Source organism: Danaus plexippus, chromosome 4 (assembly GCF_018135715.1).
Source record: "Danaus plexippus chromosome 4, MEX_DaPlex, whole genome shotgun sequence".
Classification (NCBI taxonomy): Eukaryota; Metazoa; Arthropoda; class Insecta; order Lepidoptera; family Nymphalidae; genus Danaus; species Danaus plexippus.
Genome location: NC_083538.1, coordinates 5,543,394 through 5,558,000, shown reverse-complemented (window position 1 = coordinate 5,558,000; position 14,607 = coordinate 5,543,394). Strand labels below are relative to the sequence as shown.

Genomic DNA, 14,607 nt, shown 5'->3' with positions numbered 1-14,607 from the left:
GTTTAGTTAAATTCGAAACTCAGATAAAAGTACTTGAAACAAAAATTTAATAATTTACATCTACCTAACAAGTGAAGCTTCCTTCACTCTTGCTATACTACCACCATTAAATGTCAAATTAACAAACTAATCCGCTATAAGTGCTTTAGGAGTCAATAAATTGGTTCATGATATCAAATTCTCTTATAACATATTGATTGCTGCAAATAAGGAAATCGAATTATTCAACGTCCGCCCCTCATTTGTTTTCTCTCCCCTAAAGCAAGAGATAAAGAAATTCTTTCCGAGTTTTCGATTACTTGTCCAATTAATTTTATAGATTCATTTGTCTCAGATGTTTTGAAATATGCAGTTTCCGAACATTAAGTAACAAATCGAGTTTATGCTAGATGGTTCAATATACCGTTTGATAGAAATACGAGAACGTTCCGAATACAGATTGTTTATTTGTTATAGAGACTTATTTAATAGTAAGAAGACTTCACACAAAATAAAAACAAAATATTTAAGTTTGAAACGATGACATGACACGACAAAGTGATTGTTTGGTAGCTATTTATTTAAAAATTTGTCCCATTCGAGAAAATATTTGTTTATTTTTTTATCTTTTCAACATGGACATACTCAAAACTTCCTACCCGTCCTCTCAAGCATATGGTTTACATGTATTACTGCTCGGATGACCTGCACCCTCAGTGACTTGGGAACTTGGGTCAGGGATGGTTTCATAACTCGGTTGGGGTATGATGAGAGGGAAAGTTTCTGTTTCTCACGCCTTACCGCGCAACTAGGTGAGTGCGGTTACCGACCACCGATGCACCGGCCATACATGACATAATTCGCCAGAGACCTCATTATATACGTACAGTACGTTTAAATTATTATTATGATTGATTACATTATTCTCCATTTGTTTTAAGTGGATTTCCTTACACGGCAATACTATAAATTGCATTTATGATTTATATCTTAATAATATAATAAACATAGACGATTTAAAATGCAATTACATTTAATTAATTTCTTCAATTTATGATCTTCATCAGTGGACAATTTGAACGGTAAGTATATTTCGCTAATGTAATTCATAATGAAAATAATCTTCATAAAAATCGCCATGTTGATAAGTGTCATTCGTAAAAATCAATACATAAACACCTTGTGGCGTCGACACTTGGCACCCTCTAGGAAATCATTTCCATTCCGTTTTCCAAAGTGAAAATTACCCTACGGTCAAAGGGTTAACGATTTAGTGTTTATTCGAATTCGTCCTTTGTTAGTATAAAAGGCGTTAGAATGTAAGCGGATCCTTTGTTGTGATTACTGTTTGTTTTGCTTTAAACATTTCTCGCCGTATAAAGCTAGGTAAATTTTAACCCGTTCTTCATTGAAGTTCGTGATATTTAATTAACGCTATAATATTATCACCGTTATACGAATTTGTTTAAATCTTATTTATAGTAAAACGTGACAGATAATTAAGAACTCACAGTCACGAACTATTAAAATAAGTTTTATTGAATACAGATTATAAATTGGAAGCGCGTTTGAATGACATATATCTGTTATAATTTGAAATCCATTAGTCAAATCGAAATCTTAATGTCATTATATTATCTGTGTCTCTTTGTGTCGGCGGCTAGAGAAGGGATTATACCAACGCCAAAATTCTTAAAGTATTCGATGAAGATAAATATAAATCCATTCGAATGTAATTATACATAATTTTTAATAGGTATTTTTTCGTTCGGAATTCTTTTAATCAAACAGCAGCTTTATTTATTTTAACATAGCTACATTTTTAAAGGGGATCGATCCATCAATATCAGGTAATAATATAGCAGATGGGTCAGCTTTTCTCACAATACACGCAGAAATGCAAAGTTAGACACGTATGGAATTCAACAACTATGCTATGCTAACGTATAAACTGCCAAAACACGGTAGAGAATGATATACATCTTTCTGTTCTTTATAAGTACCACAGCATGGCATCGGTCTCAATGAGGTCTCTCAGTGGGGAGTCTACGGTAGCTGCGCGGTATCTTTTTGTGCGGCCAACGTTTTATCAAACATGTTAATGGCCGGCTTTATGTTACCAACAAAAGAAGCGTGCCAACAGAGGCGTTAAATCCTTTACGATTTGATGATGATCATCACGAATTTGTCACGGGATCAATTTGGACTCTTGTTACTGCTCATGCGTACATTCACAAATCCTATGCTTAATTTTTTTCACTTTAATGTAACATTTGTCGTTCTTTACATTACTTACCTATGATGATAAGGGATCTTTATAAATAAACGTCACACGGTCATGCTTAAAAAATAAAAAAATAAAAAACAATGCATTTAATTATACACATAACTATAGTACTACGTATAAAAAGTTGTAAATTTATCTGTGATTTATTTAGGAATCAAATATCAAATTTAAATAGAAAGGGTGTAACCTGGAAGCAAAACATCGACAACTAGCAATCACCCACAACTGTTCAGTTACATTAAAACAGTAAAATAAAACACACCACCGAGACATGTGCAATCGACCTTACAGAGAGAAATTGGCCAATCAAGCAATTTAAAAAATAATTTGTGTATTATATTCAAATCTATGACAGATGAAATGGGTAGAAACCTTAACTAAGGATGGAATCGGCAAAAAATAAACAAAAATAAAACATTTAAAAATTACACACACACTGATAAGCAATTTTGATGGTAAAATAATACTGTGCTTAAATGTCCTGCGATGCGGGTGTGTAGTTTCATCGTGTGGTCTTCCAAGCTAACCCTTTGGCGACCGGTCTATGGCCGAGCCCGCCCGAACGTTTCCGAACGACACCGAAACTGGCCGAACGAAATCGAACGCGCGAGTGACTTAGCGACATACCTGTCTGGCGCTTTCATTGACAGGCACCTGAAATGAAGAAAAAAATCCATCCAATTCGTTGAATATTATAAACTGCAATCAAACTTTGTCTTTGGCATTTTACGTTTCAATAAACACAGATAAATTTACATGCATTTTATAATACAAATTCACAGATATCAAATCACTTAACAGCTGCTATTCGTATGTGTTGCAGAGATGAAATATTATATCTAGAATGATCAACGAACCCAATAAAAAGTAACAGAAAAAGAGATAACCGAAACACAAAAATTAAAAGTAAACATTGAAAAAGTACAAACAATAATGTGGCAAAAACAGTTAAAAACAACATTGAAAGATGTATTAGGACAGTTGTTAAAATATGGGGTAGCGTGGAGCTTGACTCCGTTAATATTGTGCGCTCGCACGCGATCTCCTCGTGTTTGCATTCGCGGCTACAAACTGCGCTTGATCAACTGAATTGTTCTATTTTTAATTTAATATTTAATTATTTTAATCTCATATTCATTTCCAAAAAACTAAATAATACCCTTTTAAATTATGTTCCTCATACAATTTTCTAACGGTTTATTAATATTAAGCAGTAACATAACAAAGTATGACATCACAATAACCAATAACGTAATAATAAAAAATCGCATCGGTGGTAATAATCTGAATTCATTAATTTTTGTATGATTTTTCATACAAGGGCAACAAAAGTATATTAACCAATTGACCGATTAATATTGAGTCATTACGGTATTGTACTGCCCTATCCCAGTGGACGAATTATAAGGTTATTACTGGACGAGATCACGCAAACGAAATCGTAAAATTAGAGGAAGTCAATTTAGTTAAATTGATTTCAATTCCATAAATTTAATTTGTAATATATATCCGGCATAAGACCATCAATTTTATATCTGTTAAACCTTCACATATGTATATTACAAGAATAATTATAATTTTTATTTAAAATTTATCGTATTTAATAAATATAATTAGTTTAATATTTACAACGTAACCAATGAGAATAACAAAAAAAATAACAATAACTCATAAATTTAAATGTTGCAACGTCACAAAAAATATATACATGCATCTGTACCGGTAAATAATTTAATTTCAAGCAATACACTTCACTTCGCGTGTACGGCCCGATGACTATCGTTTTGTGTTATTCCGTTGCCTGCTACTTTTCTCATCGGTATTGTAATCGACAGCACTCAAACGCAGATATCAGAGCATACACGTAATAAATTCAAAAGAAACGTACTCAAAAAACTAATCTATCAATATTAGAACACAAAAAATAATGCAAGTCAGTTAATAATCCTGAATTGGCAATTGACAATGGAAATAAAGTCACAGTCACTTTTTTAATAATGGCAACTCAGTTTTCTTTTTTATCGCCACCCTAGGTTCGTTTGACATTTGAACTGGCTGATGACTTAGCCGCCATGATTGATCGCCGCGACCCACTAAATAAGTGCAATTTAGCGTTTATTTTCCCTTCTATTCAATACTTATTATTAACGTAACTGCATTAACTTACATTTCATATATATACACATATATATACACATGTACAACAGCCAACACAAAAACACGTTTTTACTATTCCCATACATGAAAAAACAAATAGTCTGTTGAAAAGTCTGGTATTCATTTGTCAATCTGAAATGTCATTCAAGCTTCGGAGTTGAAAGATGATTGCCATCTACAGTAAAATGATTTTTCGAAGCAATCTTATAAAGTTCAAATTAAAATTCCTGTTTGGTTATGACTTCGAGATGCTTATTTCATATCAATCATGCAATTTTGTATCCTAATACATTTAGTATATGACATACATTTACATGTAAGAAAACAAGAAAGAAGTTTAATAACTGAATGAATATAATTTATCATTAAGCCAAGTATCCGCCCAAACCGTAACCAATGTCTAGTAAATAAATTGACCACTGACTAATCTCATAACCCGTTTACAGAAAACATGCGTTAAAAAATAATAACAATAAATAAAAATGTAAGTACTTCTGGTGCAAAGTGCATCGTATCAAATAAATTACATTTGACAGGTCGGAAAATTAGATTGATATGTTCTAGGCTACATCCAATTGACAGTGACGGCTCGGGATGTGGGGGTCTAGTGTCACATTTAAGGCTGTTTAAATCATTTAATTGTACAAAACAACACACCAATAAAAATCAATAGTGTAAATAATACATTAATCTGCGATTACGATTCATTAAAAACGATAAAACTTTGTATAACAACATTTCGAAATGATCTCAAGAGTCTTGAAATTACAGAGCTCTCAATTAAAATGAAAAATAATTACTTTCCACCCCTTTTGTAAATCTGATTTGATATATTAATAATTAATACGCAGCAGTACATTAACCTGTGTATTTGATATTAAAATGCTCGCATTTATATTAATTAAGTCTTCCTTTAAATCTTTACAGTGTAAGTGAAAGGAATATATATGTTTGTCCTTTATAAAAAAAAATTAACGAGAGTTAAGATTGTTATTAATTTCATTTAAATAAGTTTTTTTTAAACCTTTACCACACCTGCTCCTTAACTTTTGTGTAATCGAATTTTTTTTGAGAAAATATTACAAATTTACCTCCCAAAGGTACATTAATTTTCCGACACTCCTGATTTAACCCAAACAACCCAATTAGAACATTACTTCTTACGTAGATGTCAGATTTCACTAAAGGGCGATGTCACACCACCGTATTTTGTTATTTATTTCTTTGAATCTACATTATGCTAGTAAAACTAAAATAAGTTTTTCAACTTTTTCTACTACTTTGATTTAACGAAATTGTATTGTGATCAAATAAAATTACCAAAACAAAATTATTATACGTTTTAATTTAAAAACATAGTTTTGCTTTTTATTATTTATGTTTTTTAAACAGTATTATAATTTTAATGAAAATAATTTCAAAGCTTTGTCATTTGTAGCAAGCGGTGTGTTAAAGTCCTTAAGAAGCTTTCCCCTTTTGTTATTGGTCCGAACGGGAAACCTGTACTTTTCTTATTTATTACAGTCTAAAGAAATATTATATCTGAATCGTTTAAGTCCTTGCTCGTTTCTTGTAATCCTCAGATTAAAATGTTCTTCTAACACTAATTAAAAGGGGTAAATTGTAACAAAAAGATTAACCGCTTTACGGACAATTGTATCAATCATTCTGCAATTTATGTTTTGTATTTATAAATTACTAGTTTTTGCCAGCGATTCCGCCCGATTATTGTTGTTCATCAGAAATGCGCTCAGAGAGAAATATATAAAGTGTGTTAAAACAATACATGTAATAACCTCTGTCGCCTGTTCATTCAAAAAACCTACATACCAACTACAGCGCCATCTGACGGGTTGATTTGTAAATCGAAACCATCTACGGTGACACCCCAATGTGTCTAAAAAATTTATTTAAATCGGTCCAGCCGTTTATGAGGAGTTCAGTGACATACACACGTATAGTAGAATTATATGCTGACAATGAAATATAAATACATAGTAACGAATAGCAAGTTATTTGCGAGTAGTAACCAAGATAAGATATTTACATGGCCTTTGGCAGCTCAGCTTCTAAGGTTAGAATCTAAGAAAGGAATGAGTACAGGAGCGATTAGCTGCAGGCAACGGCCGTTCTGGCTCACGATTAACTTCTCCTTTCAAATATCATCTTAAGTTACATACATCCAATTAAGGGAATTAATGCCTTATTTATAGCGCATCAAGATTTTAAAATCCCTCAGCAAAAAAGGGAGCACTACGTCTAGGTAGTAGTCTAAACAGTTTAAGGAAGATCTTGTCTTAAAACCAGTCTGTATTGAATATGAATCTGAGCTTAAGCCTAGTTTGCATTGTGAATGTTATTATTCACCGTTACAAGCATAGCAATTCAAATAAAATTTAGTATAATATAAGAAAATAAATATTAAATATTTGTACAAGAAGACGTGAGACTTATTTTATGATTTGATGACATTATTTCGCAATATATTTTAAGTCACTTTACATATTACTATTTTAATTTTAAGAAGAATACCAGTTTTCTTCCATACCAAATTTGAATCATAAATATTTATACTATTTTAAAGTAACAGCGTGAAAGTTTTGCTCCTTAAAAGAAAACTGTCTGTTTAATAAAAGTGATATTAACAAGACCATTACAACCCTTACCACCTTCGCTGTAACTGTATCAGTATATCATATTTATGCCAGCCATACTTCCGTTCAGCATACATCATTCGATATTAAGACATCACACCAAGAAAGGAAACTTTGTATAATTTACGAAAAAGAACGTTATGGTGCATAGCAATAAAATATGAGCCGGATATTGTTCTATCAAGGAAATTTCTCACCTATATTTATTTTCCGTTATTTGCTTAAAAATCTTCTTTAAACTCTGCCAAATGTAATGACAATTCTTAACTTGTATTCAAATGTTTGATATAGTTTTTGTATGTTTGTATGTCTATACTTTATTAAAGCTCAGACATTATCATGTAGTTTGGACATAACATATTGTAAATATATAAGACGGAAGGACATTTTTTTATGAATATCAAAAATAACCTAAAGCCTCTGGAATGATTGCACTACACTCTAAGCAAATGCCGTCCAAATTTTAATGTTACGAACTTTCACTTGAAAATAAATTGATTTAAAAAAAACGTACGAATATTACCCAAGTCATGCGAGTCGCTACATTCGTAATTAGTAGTATTAGTAATCGTCTAATTGAATCGCAACAATGCCGCATTGTAAATTACAACTCAATCAGTTTATATTATTAATTAGTGAACACGAGCGAAGCGCCCGGGTCCATACCGAACGAGGTGATCGAACTAATATGAAGCCCATAAAAAAATCAAAGCGACGTAACAATACACTCACTGGCGCCAGGTCGTACCAACAAATGCACTCACAATCACCACGAGATCATTAGCAAAGAACATAATTTGCCGTCGTAATGCTACTTGACACTAAACAGCTTTTATGTCCAACGATAATAAACAAACATGTAGCATTGTACAGCCATTGCGTGTAACAATCACTGGAATCATCGGATACATTCACTCGGACGGTTACATTACTTTAATTATTCAGCGAACGTCTTGACCGTGTGTAGTCCCGTTTGATGTTCGATTGACATGAAACAGCTTACGAAACAGCACAATAATTAGAAATGAAAAATACCTGAGAACAGAGATTAGATGATAAAATGCACGATTGTGTGGGATTGCATATTGATAAAGCATGCAAGAGATAAGCGTTATATGCTCCAGCGACGAAGGCACCACCGGCAAGCGCTAACTAATTGCATTTCCTACCGTGTTACTACAATGTGCATAACGTGCTTTGCTGCTATTTAGATATACAGCTTTGTCAGGTATTTTTATAGTTATGATCACTCATCTCAACCGCCTTATATTAATAATGGCCGGCTTATCAAACTGATCTATAAATTGGCAATCCAGTGATTATAATAGCTGTTCACATGCCACGACTAATAAAAGGTGCAATACACGGACGACCGCAATAACAATTAATATCTGTTTTAAAATTTATATTTTTCTTACATTACCAATCAATAGAAGCATCTTGAAGTGTTGCACTACTTTACTAAAAAACAAATCATTAAGTTGAGAGCTATATTCTTTATTTTATTTATTAAAATCAACGGATAGTCTGTACTAGCTTCATCTTTGGAATGTTTGGACATAATCAAAACAAAATAACTTTAAACTAAACTTTATTCTTTGTTTTGATAACACCTCATTCTAAAGTTTCGTGAAGTTCAGTTAAGTTATCTAAGAATTGGCAAGTATACACCGCCTGTCCCAACAAAACTTTCTCACTTATAATATTACTAGTAAAATAGAAAAAAAAAATATAGAAACATTTTATATGCAAGGTAAATGCGTAATTGCTCCGCCAATCGTGATGCACACAAACCGCAGCTGAAACCCTAGTTGCATTTGGACCTTGATTTATGTTATATGTGGTCATAAATGACATTATTGATGCACTGGAAATGCTTTGTTTAACAAATAATTACTTCAATAAAGTATACACCGGGGCACCTATTAAAATTATATAAAAATATCTACTTAATATATTGAGTAATATTTACAATGAAGTAACTTTCAAGATCTCCACATAGTTATTTATAGCTTGGTATAAAGAACTGTGTATAAAACTATTAAAATTAATTCCGAAAGCGGCAGTTTTTTTTCTAAACAATCATTAATAAAACATTCATAAATTTCTACCGGTTGTGATAAGAATGAGATCGGGCCACCAGGATGGCAGGATGTGGTGCTAATCTTGTTTACTGAACATTGAGAAACTTCCACCACCAGTTGCTTTGAAATTCTATTGCCAAGAGATAAGGAAAACTTAATACGACCTATCCTTATAAAATTATATCATAAATTTTGTGGATAACACTAGTGGATCACCCAAATCGTTTGAAAGTAAAATAAGCTAATATTTCCCAGCGAGATCGTTGATACAGAAACAATAAGATGAAAGTGTTCAATAAATCAAGTTTTTCAAAGCTTATGAATTGTACGTCACATATTTTCATCCCATTAAGATGTTTACACGCAACACAATGATAGCTAGAATCGCATAATACAAGCAACAAAACTATGAACACAATAGAGACATAGGATTCCTAACAATGTGTACTAGAGAATTTATTGGTTATAGGAGTGTTGTACGTTACATATGCATGCTCCGTAAACTTACAACACCTATATTTAAATCATTTCTTTTAACATCCTACCAAAATAAGGAATCTGTCGGGAATTTAATTACGATTAAAAATATGTTTTCTTGGCAGGGGAAAATTAAAAGAAAATTAACGATGAGTCAATTACATCCCGAAACAAAATGGCGTGGAATGTCCGTTATAAAAAAACTGTTCCAAGGGTTGGCGAATTTCTTTCCGGCTCTGTACATTTATTTAATTAATCAAATTCTTATGACTGGGGTCCGAGTGTCCGAATAATTTGAATTGTTTTTGATCACGCAATAAATGGTACCGTATAACAAAAAAGAAACCACCCACCTAGTATTTTACATATTAACAAACTTAATAAATAATGTTCAATGCTATATGTATTTATTGGAAGAAAAATTCTAAAAGTTTCCTAATAAATAAAATTATTAAAAACAACAATTATTACAAAAAATATATAAATGGCTTAAATATTACATTTGGTATTGAAATGATGTTTAGGAAGGGTTCGTATCACGAGTCACTTTGCAACAATCTCGCTTGTAATTATGTTAGTCTGACAAAAATGGGGGCGAAGCAGTGTTATATAAACGGACAGACACGGCTTTAATTATTAAAATTTAATAAAATATATTTCAATACTTAACATTATCTGCATTTTAATCTCAGTTTCATTCTCGTTCCGCAACTTGAAACTAACAACTAAATATGTCAAACACTAGCAAAACCTAAATAAATTAAAGCACTTCGATCAACCGTAAATATATGATTAATTTTGAAACCTAGAATAGAATAGTAATATGTCCCATCTATAAATTCATAACACTGCACCACTCAGAGCTAAAACATATAAAAACAGAAATAAAATAAAAAAAACTGCCAAATCATATCGCTGTTACATCTCGAATGGACCTTTTTATTTCAATTTCGAGGGTGCGCTAAACGTTTGAGCGAACTCTATTATTTTGGTGTACACTGTGACGTAGCACAATCGACTCAACAGCCGTTTGCTATTAAATATAATAATATATATCATAAAGTATTCATATCTCATCCCTGATCTCAATGGATATGCCAATTTCATTATTTTGACTCACAAAAACATAGGCACGGGACGCTGCTGGATATTTTTCAGTTTTGTTGTATGTTTATAATATTGTTCAATGTAAATAAAATGATGACTAAATAAAGGAGAGACTAAAAAAAATAAATTAAAAGTCGTAATCTTGTAATTATTTGTCATAATAAATAATCGGATAAATCTTAAATGTACGACAACTAATTATTTCTTACCGGCATTACCTCATCTATTTACATCAAATGTTTCATTTGCATAATAGCTTTTTTTCCAACGATTACTATTTACTTGTATTCTGATTTGTTTGAGCGAGGGTCGCACGCACAGCAAACATAAAGACAATCTGTATGTAGCGACCATTTATGTAAATAAAACTACGATACTCTGCTATTATGGAAATTGTAGATACGGAACAGGAGTGGCATATAATAACGTAATTCGTGGGCGAGGACGCTAACAAAATTAATTCATTGCATCTAAATCATATAAATATCATGTTTATAATTAAAACAATTCAAAAACAAAAATAATAAAGAACAAATAATATCAGCGGAACGTATCATTAATGAGTTCGCGTTTAATCAACAGAACATCGCACAGCGACGAGTTCTATTAACAGTCCGATAGAATTTCTCATTTCATTCGTCTTAAGTCGTCAAAAACAAAGTGCGGCCGTCGTCGGCGGTGTTATTAACGCGTCTAAATAATTACAGAGCACATCAATCAGAGGGCATATGCAGATAGAGCGTTTTGTGCGAGTCAGCGCGCACTCGGCCCACTGTGCAACCCTTTCTTTGATATCCATAATGATATTTCGAATGGAATTATTAAAATACGCCTCGAAATTAACGGAAGGGCATGGGAAAATAAAGCATACCAGTATGTTGTTTCAAATTTTGTATCAGATATTTGAAGTTACTCCGTCATGGAAAGTTGAAAAAGTTTTAATTGTTGATAATTCGATTCCTTAACACACGGATTGATAAGTCGACAGCGGTTAAATAAAATATGTTTGAGAGCCAAATTGTTATACGTTAAAAATCTATAAATATTATGTGCGAGAAGATTGAAAAATATTAAAAAAAATTAAGATCTCTCATAATAATAAAACAAATCGATTTCACTATCGTAGACAGGAATACTTTGAAGTATTTCCAAAGTTCCGTTCACCCTTCATTAGCTTTCCATAAAACATGTGCGAAATATATAAAAATAGTTTATGGTACAGCTAATGAGATGTGTTTTAAAAAAAGTAAATCAGATGTTTCTTAACCGTGAAAATAATAATTAGTGCTATGGCCCCGACAGAGAATTGTGATCTGAACGACGCGACGGCGCACGAGTCAATATTTGACGGACATCTTTACGTGATCTCACCAATCATCACTGCATTATATTGTCACGACTGAAAACGCTTTCTTACCAATGCAAACAAACTAAAAACAGATACATTCTAATCTCTATAGCAATCGTAACAAGGTTTAATATTGATGGACAGCATTCAGAAAGTTCAACATAAATTGGTCATCATCGCCTCTCTGTCTTTGAAAGCAGTCTAATTAAGTTTTTAAGACTATTGAAATCCGTTGTTGATTGACAGATGACGCTAACGGCGTATTTAAATGAATATGTTATTATCAATATGATTAATAATCATTTAGTTACATTTGTTTACGATTATCTTCTTGGCTATAATTTTAAAAGACTAGTTTTGTGTTTGTTTATTTCTATGAAATGTTTAAACAAAGAAAAGAATTCACAAATTGAGTTTAACAACTCATGGAGTAGAAGTTGTGCGAAGTCACGAACCAGTTTTATATGCATCCCCACGTTTGTTAAGGACTGATTTAAGTTGCCATGCTTGCATTTTCGGAGTATGTTACATATATTTTTTGCGTAATAGTATATCACATAAATACATTACAGCCAAATTCCCTAATCACATAATACTAGTCGTAGACACGGCCCGCAAAGCAACAAACAGGAATTAAAAAGGATCCATCAAAAGCGGCGCAATCGCGAAATCCGCCATCAATCATAAAACATCAGAAAGGATTAAAATCTACGTTGCACCTTCCGAAGCTCGAGTACCCTTGTTTTTCTCTAACCCGTAAATACTAAGGGGCGTAAGTATAGCCCGGGGGCGGTAAATATTATAGAGGGGGTCAGGGTGTACCCCCGCCACTGAGGGGGGTGCACTATCCCTTATCGCGAGCGTTACCCTCGCTGGCGCGACCGCTAGACCGCCAAAATGTGGGGCAAATCGATTTCCGTGCCCCATTTTTGTGCATCTGGACCATCATCGATTTTACACTAGATGATTTAATATATTCTTACAGGCCTAACAATATCAAAACAAAACAAACTAATGTAACTTTGTAATTCTCCATAGTGACATACATAATCTTGGTCCAATACAAAGTATTTTAAGAGTGATCACAATAATCTTGTAAAATATTTTTGCCGTCGGTAAGGAATAATTTTATATTGGCCATAAATTAATTCAATCTAGAAAGATGCTTCGCCATCTACTGAGAATGTCAGCAGAGAGTTCAACTGTAACTATGTTGCAAAATTGTCATTTACAACTTACATACAACAATAAAATCTTAAGTTTTGTTTCATTGCCACTTATAGCACTTAATGAAGTAGTAGTCTATATGATAATAAATATACTAAAACAAACAATCACAACAATTAATTTTTAGTTATTTATTCAACTTAACGACGACCAACATAAAGGATATTACTATAAGTTTTCATTCTTAACTCACTTTGTATAGGATTTCCGCGTTAATTGTAATATATTATTAAAATAAGAAGTACAACATTATAGCTATAAAACTGAGTTTACTATCTCCGTACGTCCACTTGATATTCTACTAAGTTTTTTATCGATTCCTTTTTAAATTGTTGCGAATGTTTTATTGGTTTTTATTACTAACCGTATATCAGATTTTAACGAGGGCCTTAAGTAGCCCGTACCTCATTTCGTTGCTTTGTTGTGAACGTTTCGAGTTGTTTGCGAGTTAGTTAACTCCAAGTTTCCATAAGGGTGAGAGCAGACAGTGGGCAAATCGGTTTCAGAACAGATTACCTTTGGGAATAGTTGAAGGAACCCTTAAACTGATATCGCAACTCCATCTTATAACAATAATAACGAATGTTCGTGTTTTAAAATGTATATAATTTGTATGAATCTAATTTAATAATAACATCATTGAACTCAGTAATATGATATTATGGAGCGAGACAGAACTCGATCGCTGCATCTAATTGCATTTAATTGTGTGAATAATTGTGTAACATTTTCTTACCGCTAAGGCGCCAACTTTGATGCAATTATAAAAGAAACACATTTTTTTTATGGTCATTGTTCTTTAATTGGTCTCAATACTACAATATATTAAATATCCTTACATATTACTTTTAGTCTTGAAATGTTATGAGTCAGAGGGAAAAACTACTTGAAATTTTTAAATAATTTATTACATTATAACAAAAAACGTACATAACATGTCTCGTGTATGGTACATCGTGTATGATTGTCAAGATGTTATGGGCTTAAAATAATATTTTAACTTTTTTTATTATAAGAATCGAAAACGTAAATTTTGAATGAATCTCTCGTATGTAGCCATGTGACCGTCTCAATTATTTCGCAAGGAAAATATATTATTTAAAATGCAATAGCTGATACATTCGATCTCATTCTCATAGAGTGAAGTGCACCGCAAAAACAACCCACTGTACATCCGAGACCTATTGTCTTTGTGTTATTCTGAATAAGATAAATAACTGTTAACTAAGTACAGACAGAATAATACATTACTATAAATAATAATAATTATTATATGTTTAAAGCTAT

At 32.2% G+C, this 14,607-nt stretch overlaps 1 protein-coding gene across 5 annotated transcripts in view; it reads right to left on the bottom strand.

The window, feature by feature from the left end:
* Nucleotides 1-14,607, bottom strand: part of LOC116768381 (dachshund homolog 1) — a 101,277-nt gene that overhangs the window by 80,868 nt on the left and 5,802 nt on the right. For 3 of the 5 annotated variants that reach the window (XM_032659088.2, XM_061526257.1, XM_061526251.1), the window contains exon 2: nt 2,894-2,920. The exons of the other annotated variants lie outside the window; for them this stretch is intronic. In XM_032659088.2, the coding sequence (XP_032514979.1) occupies nt 2,894-2,920 (27 nt within the window). The remainder of the gene's footprint in view (nt 1-2,893; nt 2,921-14,607) is intronic. 5 annotated transcript variants of the gene reach the window in all.